This window comes from Vidua macroura, chromosome 1 (assembly GCF_024509145.1).
Source record: "Vidua macroura isolate BioBank_ID:100142 chromosome 1, ASM2450914v1, whole genome shotgun sequence".
NCBI classification, from domain to species: domain Eukaryota; kingdom Metazoa; phylum Chordata; class Aves; order Passeriformes; family Viduidae; genus Vidua; species Vidua macroura.
Genome location: NC_071571.1, coordinates 45,934,565 through 45,951,858, shown reverse-complemented (window position 1 = coordinate 45,951,858; position 17,294 = coordinate 45,934,565). Strand labels below are relative to the sequence as shown.

Below are 17,294 nucleotides of genomic sequence, written 5' to 3'. Positions count from 1 at the left end.
TGCAAATGTTTTATAAAGAAAGCAACATGTTTAAATCGCAAGCTTAATGTAATAGAAAACATTAAAATTGTATCTATAAACTTTAGAAAAGGTTGCTCTGAAGAACAGTAATAGAGACACACTCACGGGACAGGGGTTCTTAATACAGTGTCTTGACTATGGAACCATTAGAAAATGGCAAGTGCCTTAGAAAAGAGGGATTAATTTCAAACACTGTTAAAGCACAACACAAGTCTCTCATTCTGGGGCAAAAAGCAAGAGGAATTGTACAGCCCCCAGGGGTGGGCAAAATCTCGACAGTGACAACCAAGATCTGTGAAGTCTGCAACAGCCTTAGGAACAGGACACACATGCCTCCCTCCCCAGGCTTTGCTAACAAAGGAAAGACACCTTTTCACATTTCAGTTTATTAAAAATGGATACCATAAACAAGACCTGTACAAAATAAACCTGAAATTGCCTAGAATATGGTAATTGAACACAATTGCCCAGAAATTGCCCAGAATATGATGAGAAGTTATCGTCTTGGGCCTCCTCTTCCTCTTCCACGACCTCGGCCTCTGCCACGGCCTCTTCCACGGCCTCTTCCAGCAACTTGGCAGGTAAAAGAAAAAGGGTAAATAAAGTGAGACTGAGGAATACTTTCTTTTTTATTAAAACATTCTGTATTGAGCATAATCACCACACAGCTTCCCTGTGATAAGACATTAAGTTAGGTATTCAGTCTGTTAATGCTCAGTAAGTTTCAGGCAATATTTTCATCCTTTGTGTTAGTACTTCCAGTATACAACTTCCACAGACTACTGTCTGTCCTTGACTTCACTGCAGAAAACAAGGGCGTAGTTGGCTGCTCCCAAATGACTATGTAATCTGACAGGAAACCAGGATTCCTTTTTTTTCTATATATATACAGTCTCGTTTTTTAGAGAGAAATGCAAATTTTGACATGCTGTGAGATTCCCAAATCTATCCTGTCTCAGGCACCATGTGGAAGGTCAGCATTTTGAAAGGATCCCAGCATCCAACAGCTCCTACTGGTCTCAGTTTTGCCTCTGCCAATTGCAGATGTGATTTTAAGGCAAAAGTCTTGACTGTGTGCTCCCAGTTTTAATTACTGCTATTTAATTTTAAAGAGAAGACAGAATCATAGGACAGTGCAGGCCACAAACCAACTTCTGAATGTCATATGATCCATAAGGTGATAACGTGCCTTTGCATCTCTCTCTCCCAAAGAAATGTGACCCACCAGGTTGCAAGGACACTCCACAATCTTTAGATTATTGGTTCATTTCAAACGTGTTTGTGAGTGCAGGGCTCAAAAAGATACTGAAAACGCTGCTGAAGTGGCTCTCTAAGAGACAACCACTAGCACCTATATTCAAGGAGCAAGTTGTGACAATTAATTCTGGGATGTAGGTTAAAAATGCAGAAAAGACAGAAGGAGCAGAAACACAGGACAAATCTGACTTAAGCAAGGTGTCATTATATTGCTGGTAATACACTGATCCTGTAAAATCCATGGAAGCATCAACCCCAGCTGGAGGATGACAGCATCAGCAGGCAGCTGTGCTCACCAAGTGCCAGCACACTTGGACCCAAGGCACATGTGGCACACACACCCCAGCCAGTATCCTGCCCTTTCCTGACCACTTGCCAAGGACAGAATCACGGGTTTTACACTTCTGAAGCCCAAGGGCATTTATGGATTAAGGCAAAATACAGCACAGCTTTGGTCTGAGAGCGCTTCCACACACTGTGGATACTGGGAGCATCAAATGGAGGTAACTGGAGCTATCAGGGCTGCTTTCCCCAAAGCTGACACCAAGTAGGGATGTTCCTGTTCACACCATGTCATGAGGTTCAGGAAAAATGCAATCCAACCACACTCATTCCTCCGTGTGGTCAGATTATTCTTCATGAACTTGAGAGGAACAAAGCCCCTTTGGGAGCTTTATCCTTATTCCCTATCAAGGCAGCAGCTGCAGTGCTTACACTTGGTGCTGCACAGACGAGGTTCTTCACCAATGCAGAACACCCTGCATGCCCACATAGTTCAACACTAATTACAGGAGAAAAGGTACAACATGATTTTAGAGCACAATTAGCTTTCACTTACAGCTCAATGTTTTTAAAACACACAGATTAACTGGTGGGTAAAATATATACTGCTGCTGATTTCCCGGGGTTTACCGGAGACTCATCTTCAACAGTGTGGATTAAACTTGAGTTACAGTCAAGTTAGGCTTCTAAGGAGAAAGATTTTTATTCAGCAGCACATTGAAAAAAAAAAGTTCCAGGAAGAGCAGAAGAGCTGAGACTGGAACACTACTGGGAGCCAAAGCTGGAGATGCGCCCACTGGATTACAGCCTCGATTCCCTCAGGTTCTCAAGTCTCTCAAATTCATAGATACCATTTTTAACCCCCACCAAATTTCAGTGAACCATTCAACATCATTTGATATACTGTCCTATACTTATTATCTGTGTGAAGCTCCCCATACAGACTGGAGAAACAGAGACATCTCGAGAAGAGGAAGTGTAAATCTCTTTGGGTGCCAACTGTAAGACTCAAATAGGTTAAGACTTATTCAAGCTGATAAACATTTACATTTTTAAAAATAGATGCATGAAAAGTCATAACACAACTTCATGTGAATGAAGCTCTGCAGATGCCCAGGAGATGGGCAAGGCAGACTGAGCCAGTGCCATGTCAAACCCTCAGTGATGAAGGAATTTGATACCAAATGCAGATGTTGACAGACTCAAATCAGACACCCTCAGACTCACAGAACTAAAATGCACACAAAGGCAGAACAAACACAGACTAGGAAAGCACAAACTCACCTGCTTCTCTTTTCTTGGATTTGACTTTTGGTTCAACATCCACTAGCAAAGTATCCAGAGGCAAACTGTCCGGCAGAATGAAGTAGCGAATGTTGTTCCCTCGAATACTCAGTGTCTCCAGCTGTACGGGCTCTCTGTTCTTCAGTGTCATTTTCACTGCTTTGAGATGTGTGTTCATACTGACATCCACTCCTGAAACAACACAAGCCTCATTTCAGGGATAAGGTCTCTTGTTGCCTGTTTTTAAGTACACACATGAAATAAGATTTGTCCTGCTCATCAACACCTGCTTCTACTGCTCTTTAATTACTTCAGCCTGTCACAGAATGAAACCACATCTCTTGTCTCTCTTGAATTATGGCAGTTACCGTGAGAGGCCTTTAGCTCCTCATGGTTAGAGATCTTTATCCAGGTCCTGGCAATATTATCCAGCTGCTTTGTAAATGATTGAAATAACTCCTCTGAACAACAAATAAACCAGTGCTTATTACAGAAGGCTAATACTAATCTTTAGTCCTTTAAAAAGAAGTAAAACAAACCTTGGAGGAGGAAAAATAACCTGGGTCATTTCCTTTTTCTGTAAGCCTTAGGAAAATCCAACCACAAAAGCAAAATTTACCTTCTGATAAAATACATTCAACACCAGAGTGAATTCTCTATGAAAGTACATAAAATACCCCACTGCAAGAAACAACCACTGTGGTTACGAACTCTGAGAACAGCCAGTACATAAGAATTGTATGGAATTAGTACTGTGCACACTGTGCTGTGTTATGCATAATTCTGAACTGGAAAAAACATCTCAGTTGGATGCATGTACTGTGTAACAGCCGTGAGAAGCAATTAAAAAAAACCCAGAAGTTTTTATTTTGCATATCCAGAGCTTTAGGTGGGATCTGATCTCCAGCTATGAAGATCAAAATGACGGTGACTTTATTTTTCTGTCCTCTCCCCCCCCCCCTCAAGATTTTACACATCTCCAGCCGACCCAGTCCCTTGGCTGGTGTGAGGGGCATTACACAAAACCTGCCCCTTCAGCCCTGCTCCTGCCCTGGAGCTGGGAGGAAGAGGATATTGTGCAATGTTTTTGCGGATTCTTAGCAGCAAATGAGAGAGGCTTTGCTCGACAATTAAACCTGAAAGAGCAGCAAGGTCAGGAGCCCAGCAGAGTGTTTGCTTCCCATCTGGCTGGGTTCAGCAGAGTGTGCTACAATCAGGAACCAAGGTGGTTCACTCAGCTCTAATCAAAGCTGATGGACCTGGCTGCAAAATAATGCCAGTTTTCAACTCTGCCAAATCCCCACAGATGGCTGCTGGCCAAAAAAGCACCTCAGCAATACTCTGGAATAAAATTCAAACTTAACAAGAATTGTAACTTTTTTATTTTCCAAGAGTGCCTGGGCAGAAGAGCTTCTGAAAACCGCCTGGGGGTGAGTTTAGGAAGGGAGATGCAGCAGCTTCCTCACCTCAGCCGTGAAGGTTTGCCTCATTAAACACATCATGCCCCACCTACATCCTACCTGCTGTCTCCAAGCACAGCTCACAGGAACACTCTCAGAACGACGTCCCTCGCTGAGGTTATTAAAGCAAACAAAATTGCTTGCACATGTTTTAATACCTGAGAAACACATAACGAACCCTACAGAATTCCCTGCAACTTTCAGCTCAGTGCTACAAAGAAGCACCTGGTAATCAGGAACTCCCAGGAACCCAGAGGACAGACCTCTGGCAGCGTCAGGAGAGCAGATTCTCTTGGCCAGGATCCCTCTTTGCCCTGCATCCCACACCCATCTCTGCCGTTTTCAAACCCACCTCTCATGCAATCAAACATATGCAAATATGCATTTCCATCTAGATTTGCCTTAACAAAAAACGTGCTCAACAGAAATTAACTTTATTTTTTAGTCTACGTGCAAAATTTAACCAATTTAAGACCACATCAGTTGGAAAAGGCTTCCCAAAGAAGCTGTGGATACCCCATCCCTGGCAGTGTTCCAGGCTGGATGGGGCTTTGAGCAACCTGGTCTACTGGAAGGTGTCCCTGTGCATGGCAGAGGGTTAGAACTGGATAGTCTTTAATGTCCCTTCCAACCTAAACCATTTTGTGACTCTGTGACCGTGCTACTAAAATTCTAAGAGACTACCAAGCAAAGTTTGGAAGAGTTTACTTCCTTCCCCCCGAGCCTGTCTGCAGGCAAAGCTGCAGCTGGGCTCAGAGGCTCCCAGTGCAACAGCGAATTTACGGCTCCCAGCAGAACCTTTAAAACAAAGAAATCTCAGTCCACCAGTAATGGATGGACTCACCCACTACTACACATCAAAGACAATCCGTGACCCACTGAAATTCCCAAGTACTTTCGTGGCTACCTATGGAGAGTGGCTGGTCACAGCTCCCCACTGTTCCCAGCAACTCCCGACAATATCCAGACACTTCTGCAACACAAACACACCTCGCGCTTGCACACAAAGCTATGAATTACAAAGCCCATCTCCTGCATTCCCCTGTGCTGGTCCCCGCAAGAGGGAGCACAGGACAAAAAACTCATTCAAGCCGCGGCTGTTAACTGTCTGCCGAAAGGCAACGGGCGAGTATTTTGCTGCATCCTGCCGTACCTGTGATCGTTCCATGCACCTGCGTCCCATTCTTCAGCTCAATGGTCACAGTCTCATGGCTCAGCTTCATTAGAAACCTGGGAATTAAAAAGGCATTTTAAAAACTCCAAACCCGTTCACTTCCACATAAACCCGTACGTGTTCGACAGGCAGCACCAAGCAGTTCCGCATCCTGAGCTCCCAAAGACGGCGCTCACGGATTCTGCTGGGGATGTCCAGCGACACACTCCACGTCCTGCCCAGCCACCGGGAGCTGGGACGCTTGAGTGACACACTGCCGGATCCAGCATCTACTTCCAGGCGAAACGGCCATTATTGTACAAAGAGGGAACCATTTTAAAAATCGTTCCAATCCCGGGAAAGCAACGCTAACCCACTCCGAGATTCCCTCCAAAAAGGACGAGGTGGGGGGAGCTTTGCCGAGCGACCCGCGCAGGCCCGGCACAGCGGGGGCCGGCCCGGGCCGCTCCCGCTCCCGCCCGCGGTGAGGGGAGAGCGCGGGGCGGCCCTGAACGCGCGGGCTCGCCCGGCACTGCCGCCGCGGCCGGGCGCGGGCAATCCGCCTCCATCCGCCCTCATCCGCGCCCACCCGCTCACCTGACGAGCTTCATGGCGGCGGGCGGGCGGCCCCGGGCGCGGAGCGGCGGCGGGCGGGGAGCCCCGGGCGAGCGCAGCCCCGAGCACGGCGGGGCCGAGGCGCCTCTCGGTCAGGCCGCGCGCGCCTGGACGCTGCCGCGACAGCGCCCCCTAGCGGCCCGGAGGACGCACGGCGAGCGCCGGGCAGCGCCTGATGCCGCCCCTGGGGGAGAGGGTGGGGAAAAGGTGAGAGGATGGAAAAGAGGGATGGAGGAAAAAGAAGGATGGGCATGATGGGAAGGAGATGTGAATAGAAGTGCGGGGACTTGGTCTATGAAAGCCTGGCTTTTTGTAAGGTTTTACCAGCTTGCCTTCCTTAATTAAAAATAAATGTTAGTAAAGAAAAAAACAAATAGACTACTTCTTTTTAAACCTACTTTGAGCTTTACAAATAGGAAAAAATCCAAGGCCTAGAACCTGTAAAGCACTAATTTATTGTGAAAAAAGTTACAGCTTCAGGATCCAGAACAGTAATAGCAAGAATTTTCTCTGTGTGTGTGATTCTCTTCCCCCAGTGAAGGTAAAAAGGAAAGGAAGAAGACACCTTGAATTTTCACCTATTGGTATGACCAGCAAGGCGCTGAAGTGCCCTTGTGAGGAAAGAGAGAGAGCCATCGGCCCTGAGCAGAGGTGACACTGGGGATGCAGCACTGGAGCACTCCAGCCACAGGTGCTCCAGAGAGAGATCCAGCCATGGCTGAGAGGAGTGAACATCTCACAGTGCAGACTGGGATCAGGCACTGCCTGAGATCAGCACTGTTGGAGTGATGATCCCCACCTGCAATGAGCACCCACAAAACTGAAGCAGCCTTCAGGCATCAAACAGCTCCTAAGGAACAATTTGGGAACTGTCTGTTCCAAAGCACAAAATGCACTGCAGAGAGCACATGTAGAAAAGCTGAACATTTTATTGTCTTTTAAGAGTAGTACACCATTTGTGATTTTAGAAATACAGACTCTTTGCAAAGCACTGAAACACAGGTGCTTTCCAACTTCTAAAACCTACATTATTCTACGTCTTACAAACCTTTTATATTAGCAATTCAAGTTTGGTCTTTGCTGCAAGAAGTTCTTCACCAAAGATGCAACAACTCAGTTCTAGGCTGCAAGACAACTGAGCCAAGTTTCAAACTCCACCTGCCAGTGAGCCACCAGAACCATTACTTTCAAATATTGAGTCTATGATGTTCTTGTACTTTGTGCCCATGAGGGAGTTCACCTTTGAAAATTTTAAGTTAGGAGGATTTTCCAGTTAGCCACCAACTGGTATTTTTCCATTACAGCATCTAGAAGCAAACAGATACCTTGCAAGTACTAGTGCTCATAAACAGGTTATGTTTACACAAAACCCAGAGAGGCCTCCAGAAACATTTAAGGTTAAAATGAACAGTTGCAAAAAGGAAAAAAAAAAAAAAAAAAGAATCTGTACATATTTTCAGTCATGACACAAGGGAACACTGGAGTATCAGTGTTTTGTGTTCTAGCTTCAATAATGACACCTGTGCTAGCCCTAGTAGTATTCTACATGTTTGTCCCTTCCCCCCATTTAAATTTTATACTCGCAATCTGAATATACAGCTGTACTTACAGGAAATATTAAACAATGCACAGCGCCTTAAGCAAGTTCCATGTCTGGTTTTGAATAAACCATATAAAATAAGTGACAAAATAGTTTAAAATTGGTCCTTATTTTTATACAGCTTGGAAGCACTAAATTTAAAGACATACATTAACCAGCACAAATTAGTCTGCAAGTTTTTTTTTCTCCTTTTTTTTTTTTCTTAAAAGAGTGTGTTACAGTATCATGCATGAAAAGCAAGCTGCTGCTCCCAAGTAGAAATACGGAGTTTAGACTTACTGCTTTCTTTTCAGGCTGTTATTCCTTCTTTCATAAATTATTTCAACATAACCAAGGATAGAAGCAGCTGACTAGCAAAACAATATGAAGTTCATCTTTCATCTTGTGACCCATTCTTAAAGTAATGAAGTACTTTGGAACTTTAGCATAAGGAAGGTTGAATAAACACTGCAAAGGACTTTTACATTCTTTGATTTTGTTTACATCTTCAGAAAGAAAATTCTACATTTTAACTCACTAAATACTGGATTTTCATATGGAGACTGTACTATTGAAACAGTGTAAGACATTTGCAACTTCAGGAACATCCAATTACACTGCCCTTTCACCCAAACAATGATTAGCAGAATATTGCATCAGTTCTAGATAAACAAGACAGGACAAAAACCTCATTTTAGAATAGCATTAAGATTCAAAAATCTTTCATATTTAGTGAAAAGAATCCACACACAAATATGCACGAAGGACTCCTTAACACAGACTTTATCACAACAAACGTAATCCAGCTGTAAGTCTGGACCAAGACTTTTTATTGGTAAGAAGCCATATTTGTTCAGAGATCCCTATCAGATGTTCCATTAATAATGCTGCAACATTTGGATATTTTGAGTCATGAACAGCATCAAAGCTCTCTCCTGTCAAGGCCAAAAAACCGGCTGAAACAACCCAGGTGGAGCATGAGCTTCAGCATTCCACTTAAGCTCCAAAACATTCCAGACGCCAAAAAACTGGCTTTTGTCTTTGCATTACCCCAGTAAGAGTGGAGCCCTGTCCACTAATGCAATATTCCAAAGACCATTGCAACTAAGACTGTCAAGTCAGGTCTCAGTTGAAAGCTACCACCACCACAGGACACCATTTCCTTACCCCTGACCCCTCCCCCATTGCCAAGGAAGAATGTTCATAAGAGCATTTTTTGGTGTGGAAAGCAGGTCAGTAGAGACTCCAAGTGTGGCTTGAAGAATCTTCAGTACCAAGCCGCTTTCCACACACACAAATTCAGTCCATCTTCTCCTTCTGGACCAGCTTGGGTGCATCTACAAAATCCTTGCCGTTGTAAAGGATGATAGCAAAAGTTCCAAAGCTGGCACTTCCCCAGAAAAGCACATAGGCCAGTGTCTCAGTCCATGTATCACCTGAGAAAAAGAGTCAGATAAAGCTTTTAGCTCATTATCTCCAATTAGCAGACAGTTTTACTTTAGGACAAATGCAAATATTTCAAGCTCTCCCTCAGAGATCTGTTGTCAAATGAAATCAGAAGTCTTTCACAGATCTTTTTCTGTTTCCTTGCCTTGGAATATTTGTATTTGCCACACACTTCTTGGAACACGTTGAACAGAGATCTGTGGAAGTCAGTCAAGAACTCTACTGGCAGTAATGTAAAAAAATGCAAGGCAAAAGCAGAAGGCAAAAACCTTCACCACTCCCAACACAGATTTAGATTAAAAGGAAATCCATCAGAACCAGGCTCATGGCTATATCTGACAGCTCTGAATTATCTTTCTGCCCAAAATTAGACAGGTATTCCTCTGGGGCTTTATCCAGCCTACAATAAAGCTACAGGTCTACCAAGGTGCATCTAAATTTGGGGATAATTAATTGTCCCTTAATTGACTGCTAGATGAATTTTAACATTGTTTTCTATAGCACCTCAGTTTTTTCCACACTAATGATACAGTGCTAAACCTCAATCTCCAGAGCCATGTTCACGCACCTTTTAGAATGTCAGAGAAGCAATTCTATACTGAACAGTTACTGGCAACCATTTACACCAAGTTCACAAAGAAATAACCCAGTTTTATAAAATTAAATTCAATAGTGACTTACCAGCCATTAGCAAACAAATAATGCACATGGAGAAAGCAACCACCATAATAATAGGCAACTGAGGAAAGAGAAACAGAATAATCACTTGATACACCAGTACATATGTTCCTTAATTTCCTTTAAGATGGTTTGTACTGTAAAGCTATTTACTTGCTTTGCTTCTCAATTCACCTGCATTCAGGTACAAATAAAAGTTTGGACAGTTCCAAAATTTGGAAGACTGTATTGAATAATTATGTTTAGAATTGAAATACACTTCCTGTGCATTTAAGTTTTATGCTTTAAAAAAATATACCAGTTAAATCCCATTATGTTCCCAAATCCCATTTCAAAATAGAAAGGGTGAAAATTTCAAAATAGAAGGGTGAAAAAAAAAATGAAAAAAGTGGGGGTTTTGTGTTACAATCTATGCTTCTGCATGAAGTGTGAGAAAAGAAGTCCACAAGATTCTTCTGCAGAAGGAAACAATCATTAATAGTGACTAGTAGAATTTCCCCCCTTCCACCTAGTGAAACATATTTGAAATAAAGGAAGCAGCAGTTTTTCCAATACCTCAAGGACACTCCATTTTCTGTCAAGGGAACAGTCTGGATTTAATCCTATAAGCATGTATCATAGAAACATTACCAGATTACAGGGATGCTTCATGACTAACAGACAAGTCCTACTCAGGCATAATGAAGCCAGGGACTGAATCGTTCTGTCTGTCTTATTACAAATAAAATCTCCATACTCACAGCTAAGAACTTCCAATCTTTCTTGACATGTAAAGGACTAGCAGGTTCTACTTCATCCACTGAATAATTTCCAAGAAAAAGATCAATCGCATCCTGGAAGAGAAAGGGAAGGCAAGAGTTAGAATGCACAACAATGTTTATCAAATACACTTCCCCATGGTTAAAAGCTTTTTACTTACTTGTCTAAATCCATCAGAAAAGTTGTTTTTGTAGTAACGTATTAATGAGTTCCAGCCATCCATTATTAAGCCCCACTGAGTTCTCTTCCCAGTTCTGCAAAAATAAATTGTGAAAAATATTTAAAATAGATGTATGACTTCAGGACTATAATTTCAGATTTACATTCCGTCATTATCCAGATGTGTACTACATTAAATGAACACCTGCACAGGAATACACTTATCTAGTGCTGCCTCTGCATTATTACCACAAATACTTGTAACAAAATTGTAAAATAAAATGACACTTCTTTCCATCAGACAATAGAAATGTGCATCTTCATGGCACACTGCCACTGCCTTGGTTTTCATTTCCAGATAGCCTTTACTTTCATATAAACACAGCAAAGAATCTGGAGATTTTAGTCTTTCTACCAGCTGAACCATTGCAAAAAACTCATTTATAGCCTAAACCCTAGATTAATAACCTTCTTAGATATGAGGACTTGAAGAAAATCCCAAACATGCCCAAAAACCCAGAAGGCCCTTACAAGAAAGGCTGACTTGCCTTGTGTAATCGGTCTTTAAGGCACCAGTTCCAGCATATTGTTTGGCACAAGCATTAGCATTATCAGCCCATGCTGTGAATAGGAAAACAATAAGAAATATTAAGGAAGAATATTAAGAATATTATATACTCTCTACTGAGAAAAAGTCATTGTTTGAACTCTATAAATACCCTACCATTTTTGTAGATTTTCTCAAAGTCTGCCTGCTCTTCAATTCTCTGTCCCACATGCAGAACACCTAGTCTCTGGAATAAAAAGCACATTGAGGCTTACTAGGAGTTTGATAGAAAAAATAGGATTTGCTTTCAAAAAAGCTGTATTTATCAAACTTGAGTCTAGTCAATGCAGCTCAAGTAAGTAGTACAGTAATTCCACTATGCAAGCTCTTACTGGAGCATTCAAGTTACATTTCCATTCCAAAGGAAAGCCTCTCTCCTCTTCTAGCTTGTCAGAGAAGAATAAAACATGTACCTGAAGCTGGGCCTGGAGAGACCTGCGTGCTAACAAGCTCTGGATCACGTTAGTCCGATCCAGGCAGTCCATGCAGTTACTGCGGAATGTTCCTTCCTGCTGAGTCACAGTTTTACCCTCCGAGTCAACTAGAAAGTAACTAACACATACAAATACACATATTTAGAGATAACAGTCCATATAAAGCACATGTTTTCACAAGTAAATATCCTAGCAACCAAACCACAATTGTCCTGAGCATTTGATGAGCACTCAGCCATATCTTCAAACTTTGACGCCTCCCTGAATTCTTGCCATACTGAAAAACAGCACCAATGGATTTAGCAATCTCAGGGCAGTATTCACTCCTACCATTCAGAAAGTCAATGAGCAATATTGAGTTATATGCTACTGGGAAGAGAAACTGGTACAAAATCAGGGACTTGTGGTTTTTTTTTTCCCAGGTATTTTAGTGTCCCAGCTCCACAGATACGAAAATCATTAGCAGAGCCTAGCAGCAGAAGTAATCAGATTTGTTGGTAAGTGGTCACCAGTTCAACCCAGTCACCAATGCATAAGAAGTCATCTAAGTTGCCAGGCACATTTCCTCCAAGAAGGTACTTAGATTTTTTTTTTTAAGGGTGCTTGCAAAATAAGGAAAAATCTGCTACTGTCATATGCCATTCTCTCCATTATGTGAACGTGGTGGGGGGAACCAAATATTCCCCCTTGCATATGCTAATTATTACCTCAATCTTTTAAATCCACTAAACTAGGTGTTTTCCAGTAGTTGATAACAAAGAGCTCATTTTAAATACGGAATTACACACCTGCATTCCAATGCTGAGCTGGTAGAACAAATATTCCAATCTACTTATCAGCTGGATGTGTGAATCGGACAGAAATATGCCTGTCCAGCCACAGCATGAAACTTCCAGTTGTCTACAGGTTTATAGATTATAATCCATAGATTAAGTTACTCCAATAAGTAATTATGAACTCTGGACTAGCATATAATCCACTGTTACTGTAGAGCATTTTTATCAAGAGCCTTAGCATTTTTATCAGGAGCCTTAGAAACACATTAATTTACTTTGATTAACCTTGTGTTTTCTTTTGAGGAGTTATTTTCAGCATTCTTGACCTAGTTTTGTTAAACCATGTTTTACATTGTTGAAGAAGACGATAATACCTGTGAAATCTTCCTTTTCCCCCCAAGTTTTGGCTACTACTGATATTAGTATAAGATCGTTTGTTATTATCCTCATTAACTAGAAATGTCTATTCTTAAATGCTGCATCTCCTATAGCTGCTCTAAAATTTTTTTAACTAACAAAAAACACCTCCATGAACCCAGCTCTCCTTTCTGACAGATCTTCCACAACTGGTTTAAGCCTGCAGAAAATAAGAGTTGTTTACCTCCCTAGGGGTTGCAAAGCTATTTTCTGGGAAGACAGAACTCAGACTTCTCTGTTCCTATTTAAGCAATAGTCCTTACAGATGAAATAAAACAAGTTAAGTTAGAGCCAGCCTAATCCAGAGAACAAGTCTTCAATTTTTATCTTGTTTAAGAGATGGCTTTTTTTTTCTTCATTTCAAGGAAATCTGGTTATTTTCTATGCCTCCAGTGGCAGTTGACAGTAAACAAGTTAAGGAATTCAGTATTAATTCTAAGAATAAAGGATCCTTGTAGTTTTTTCCTATATAGCAATCTTATTTCTCCTTATTTGAGGTGCTCAAAGTCAATTTATTCATTAGGTCTTTATGAGTTTTTAAGGCTTTTTTTTTTGTGGTAGACAGAGAATATTAACTTTTATATCATTCCTGTAGCCATCACTTCAGGCAAGCGACTTTATTAACAAGACTCTAGTCCACACCTTACCTCATTTTATTTTGTTAGGATAGACTATACCACTGCTAGTTTTGTAATATTTTAGCTAATCTACTTTGTGCTTTAGTCACAAGGCTTCAGGAACAGGAAGGAAGCAATCAGAAAAGCAGAACAAAGTAAACTATTTCCCTAGCAGGTCCACAAGTAGCTGTGACCAAAAACACACTTCTGGTACTAAAGACTTGAATTGGACATTTTGTGTATTTTTATATGACTAGAGAAAATGATAATTTGTTTCCCTGTGGATTAGTTATATAAGCAAGAGCTAACAACCAATGCCAGTGCAAGGTTTGGAGCCACAACAATGTGCATTAGAGAAAACACTTTAACAAATGCCTGTGGAAGGAGCACCCAATGTTTTACACTATGAGGCAGAACAGTTTGCTGTCAACACAACCTGGAATTACTATGGATGAAAAAAATATAATGTAAGGAGACTTTCTTTTAAATAGCTCCAGTTGTATGCATGTTCATTTCTTTGTCTAACCTTTTACCCAACCTTAACAAAGGCAGCTCTTGTCACAACTCAGGGCTGCTGCAATTCTCAGACCCACTTTATTGAGAGATAAGACGAGCTCTACATCCTACCCCCCACCAGGTTTCTAACATTGCACATGGTGTCAGCAAGACACCAGAGATATGGACACACTAATGCACACAAATGCATCTTCTTCACAGAAGACCACAGAAGGTCTGTATTACTGTGCCTTAATGCAAGACAACAGAAACTATGAGGAAGTGGTCTCATTTTAACAGCACAGAGATTAAGAACTGCAGAGCCTTACCTGAACTCATCTTGCTGGTCTGCCAGTTGATCCATCAAAATCTGAAGCCGATCCCACCTCATCCGACTGCACTCTTTATGGAAGTCAAACGCCACGTATCTGTTCAGAGAGAAGCAGTTTTTCAGATTACGTATGTACTGCAGTGAAGGTTACAGAAAACCCTACAGCAAAAGGCTGATTTAAAAAACAGGTAGTGACAGAGGATTTGTTTTTCTTTAGATGCTGCACCCTTAGTGTGAATGGTGACACCATTTAAAATTCACAAAATGCCATTACTCTGGGGAAGCACACATTGTGTTCCAAGTTCTATATATGTTCCATTCTATGTTCTGGCTAATATTTTTCCTCCAGAAAGTACAGAAGGGATACAAATCTTATTTAATGTCTTTTTTTCCCACCAGGATTCTTTTGTTCTCTGTTCACTTTGAACTAGATGCAGGTGTTGAAATCCAACATTTTTTGCTGGCATAATTCCCTCAATAACTCTAGGAACCTGAGACGGGTTCTGTATAAGCAGCTAACCTAACTGTCATAAGAAAATTAAGCAGCTACTGACTTGGAACAAAATTTTAACAGCTGATTTCTGGCAAGAGGTACTCTAAATGAGTGCTGCTTGATTAATTAAACATTTGTATGTATATGTCTGCTGTGAATTACAGGCATTACATTCCTCTCCTCAAGCATTCATAGCCCAAAAGTCATTTGACAAGATTTCAGGACTATGCAAGAAGAAAGATGGTCTATACACACTGAAACAAGTAACTGAAGCCTCGAGTTTGACTCTGACAGGTAAACACCATCAAAAACAATTAACCAAGAAAGTGGATTTTGATAGCAGTAGTAAAATAGGGCTGCCAAACATCACTTTTGAACATATACAGAACATCACCAAAATGCACCTTCACAAAATTCCACACCTTGGTTTCCATCAGATGACTTTATAGCAAATATGCACAGGATAAAAAAATGGCACAGTAATTTCAAGGATAAGGTAGAGGGGCAAATATCTGTGTGAGCTGGATACAAGCCCTCCCTCCAGAAATTAACAAAAGCAAGCACAGACAGGTTGTAAAATTGTGTACTGCACTCCTTATTCCCACAAAGAGATGGAATTTCTCATAATCCAAGTGGCTTCTCCACTCTTGGCCCGTTGTTACACTGAGCTCCAGGCATTTAAATTACTTGTTCCCCTTACTGTTCCATCCTGTTTTGCTCACATGCAGCACTCCCTCACTACATTAGCAATGTAACCAAGCCCTTTTGCCAGAAGCTAGCTCTACGGGGCACGATCTTTTTCCTAAAATGCAGAAGAGCTCCACTGCATACTGTGACTCCAATACTGGCATTACCATTGCCTCTGAAATTCCTTCTTTATTCAGCCTGTGTCCTCTCTTAGCAAGTCACTTCATAAACATAAAATGCAAACAAATCACAGAGTTGGTAAAGGCCCCCAGAGAGCTGACCACTCTATGGATCTCAGAAGGAATGCTTAACCTGTAAAACAAAATGTATCACTTCATGTCATATGTACCTGACCATTCCATTTGCCATGCTGTTCACCATTTTTGAAAAGGTTTGCTCAAGAGGCTTCTCAGAGCCTTTTTGGTTAACCTGGGAAAAAGGAAAACAGAGACAGAATTACTCAAAAGCCTGCTTAAAAGAACAACAATTTTTTCAGGAAGAACAAGTGAAAGCATACCAAGTTGACAATCATTTGCTTTCCATAGCTAATTATTTGTGAGTCAAAATGTCTTTGGAAGCCATCCATCTGGAAGAGAAAGGAAATGGGTTGACAGATGTACACTACTATTAAGATCTGTGCTTTACAAGAAAGCACCATTATAATATTTTTGATGATTCTTAAAACCAAGTGTTTGATGTTCTCTATTATGCCAATACATTCCCACTTTCCTCCTCCCAGTCCATTCAGTTCCCCTCATTAAACATGCTACACATAAAGAGTATTGTACAGCTACTAAAACTGCTGCAAACAGAATCCAAAGAGAAACTACCCTCACTGATGCTTGCACTTTTTTCAGCCTTTTAATTCATTATAAGAAGTACAAGGTTTCTTGCTATTACTTTCAAAAAATAATGCTCAATCCAGTATCACTGATTTTTATTCTTCTAATTACAGTTTACATCCCTATCACACAAAGATGAGCCCAGTAACATGTTAAAACCCCAAGACACAAACACTCACATACATGGTTTACTGACTTGCTGATCTGTGGCTTTGGTTTATACTTGAGGTTTGGTCTTTGAGACCAGAAAAAAGGAATAGATCCACGGGTCTGCAAAAGAATGGTAATGGTTTTAAACAGCAGAATTTACAAAACCCACTTGACATTTAAAAATAAAGCATCCAGGTTTATTTTGTTAAACTAATTAAGTCTGTTTGCTTAGTTTATGTTTTTAAATATAGATTGTATATACAATATACAAATAAGACAGAGCTATCTAGTATCTATGTTCCTTACGGCAACTTTACCTGAACAAATGATGCTTTGCTCCCCTTGTAATGCACAATTTGTTCTGTCTCAACAAAGTTAGCAGCATGCCCTTCTGAATCAATACCTGTGAAGGAAAAAGACCATGTTAGCCAGCTCAGCCTGCCTGCAAAACAGTGACAGCACATCAGCAAAAGGCTTCCCTCCCCTCCCTTTTAAGTCCTCACAGGAAGCACAGAGCTGTCTGACAATGTAAAATTAAACACACCCTTGGTAAAAGTTTAACATGATCTGCACCAAATTTAAGCAGAACTGTGCTTCTTCAAGTTAACACATTTTGATATTTCTAGCACTAGAGATTATCATTTAATATGAAATAAAATACCAGTGGTGTGAAATGAAAATATTCACAATTCTGTAACAATGGTATTGCAGAAATGGACAAATTTCTTCAAAAGCATGTATGCTGGGACTAA

At 41.1% G+C, this 17,294-nt stretch overlaps 2 protein-coding genes across 2 annotated transcripts in view; both read right to left on the bottom strand.

Annotated features, from left to right (window-relative positions):
• Positions 1-391: 391 nt before the first annotated feature.
• On the bottom strand, positions 392-6,162 carry SNRPD1 (small nuclear ribonucleoprotein D1 polypeptide). Its single transcript, XM_053982827.1, has 4 exons — positions 6,055-6,162; positions 5,458-5,534; positions 2,845-3,036; positions 392-594 (listed from the first exon to the last, which is right to left on the bottom strand). The coding sequence occupies exons 1-4, from the start codon at positions 6,066-6,068 to the stop codon at positions 518-520; spliced, it is 360 nt and encodes a 119-aa protein (XP_053838802.1). The 5' UTR covers positions 6,069-6,162; the 3' UTR covers positions 392-517.
• An 819-nt stretch (positions 6,163-6,981) lies between these two features.
• SACM1L (SAC1 like phosphatidylinositide phosphatase) overlaps positions 6,982-17,294 on the bottom strand; it is a 29,463-nt gene continuing 19,150 nt past the window's right edge. The window contains exons 9-20 of the mRNA XM_053985385.1: positions 16,860-16,945; positions 16,576-16,662; positions 16,068-16,136; positions 15,900-15,979; positions 14,369-14,467; positions 11,714-11,852; positions 11,418-11,487; positions 11,242-11,314; positions 10,695-10,788; positions 10,516-10,608; positions 9,779-9,836; positions 6,982-9,087 (exon numbers count right to left, since the gene is read on the bottom strand). Coding sequence (XP_053841360.1) covers positions 8,951-9,087; positions 9,779-9,836; positions 10,516-10,608; positions 10,695-10,788; positions 11,242-11,314; positions 11,418-11,487; positions 11,714-11,852; positions 14,369-14,467; positions 15,900-15,979; positions 16,068-16,136; positions 16,576-16,662; positions 16,860-16,945 — 1,085 coding nt within the window. The 3' untranslated portion in view covers positions 6,982-8,950. The remainder of the gene's footprint in view (positions 9,088-9,778; positions 9,837-10,515; positions 10,609-10,694; positions 10,789-11,241; positions 11,315-11,417; positions 11,488-11,713; positions 11,853-14,368; positions 14,468-15,899; positions 15,980-16,067; positions 16,137-16,575; positions 16,663-16,859; positions 16,946-17,294) is intronic.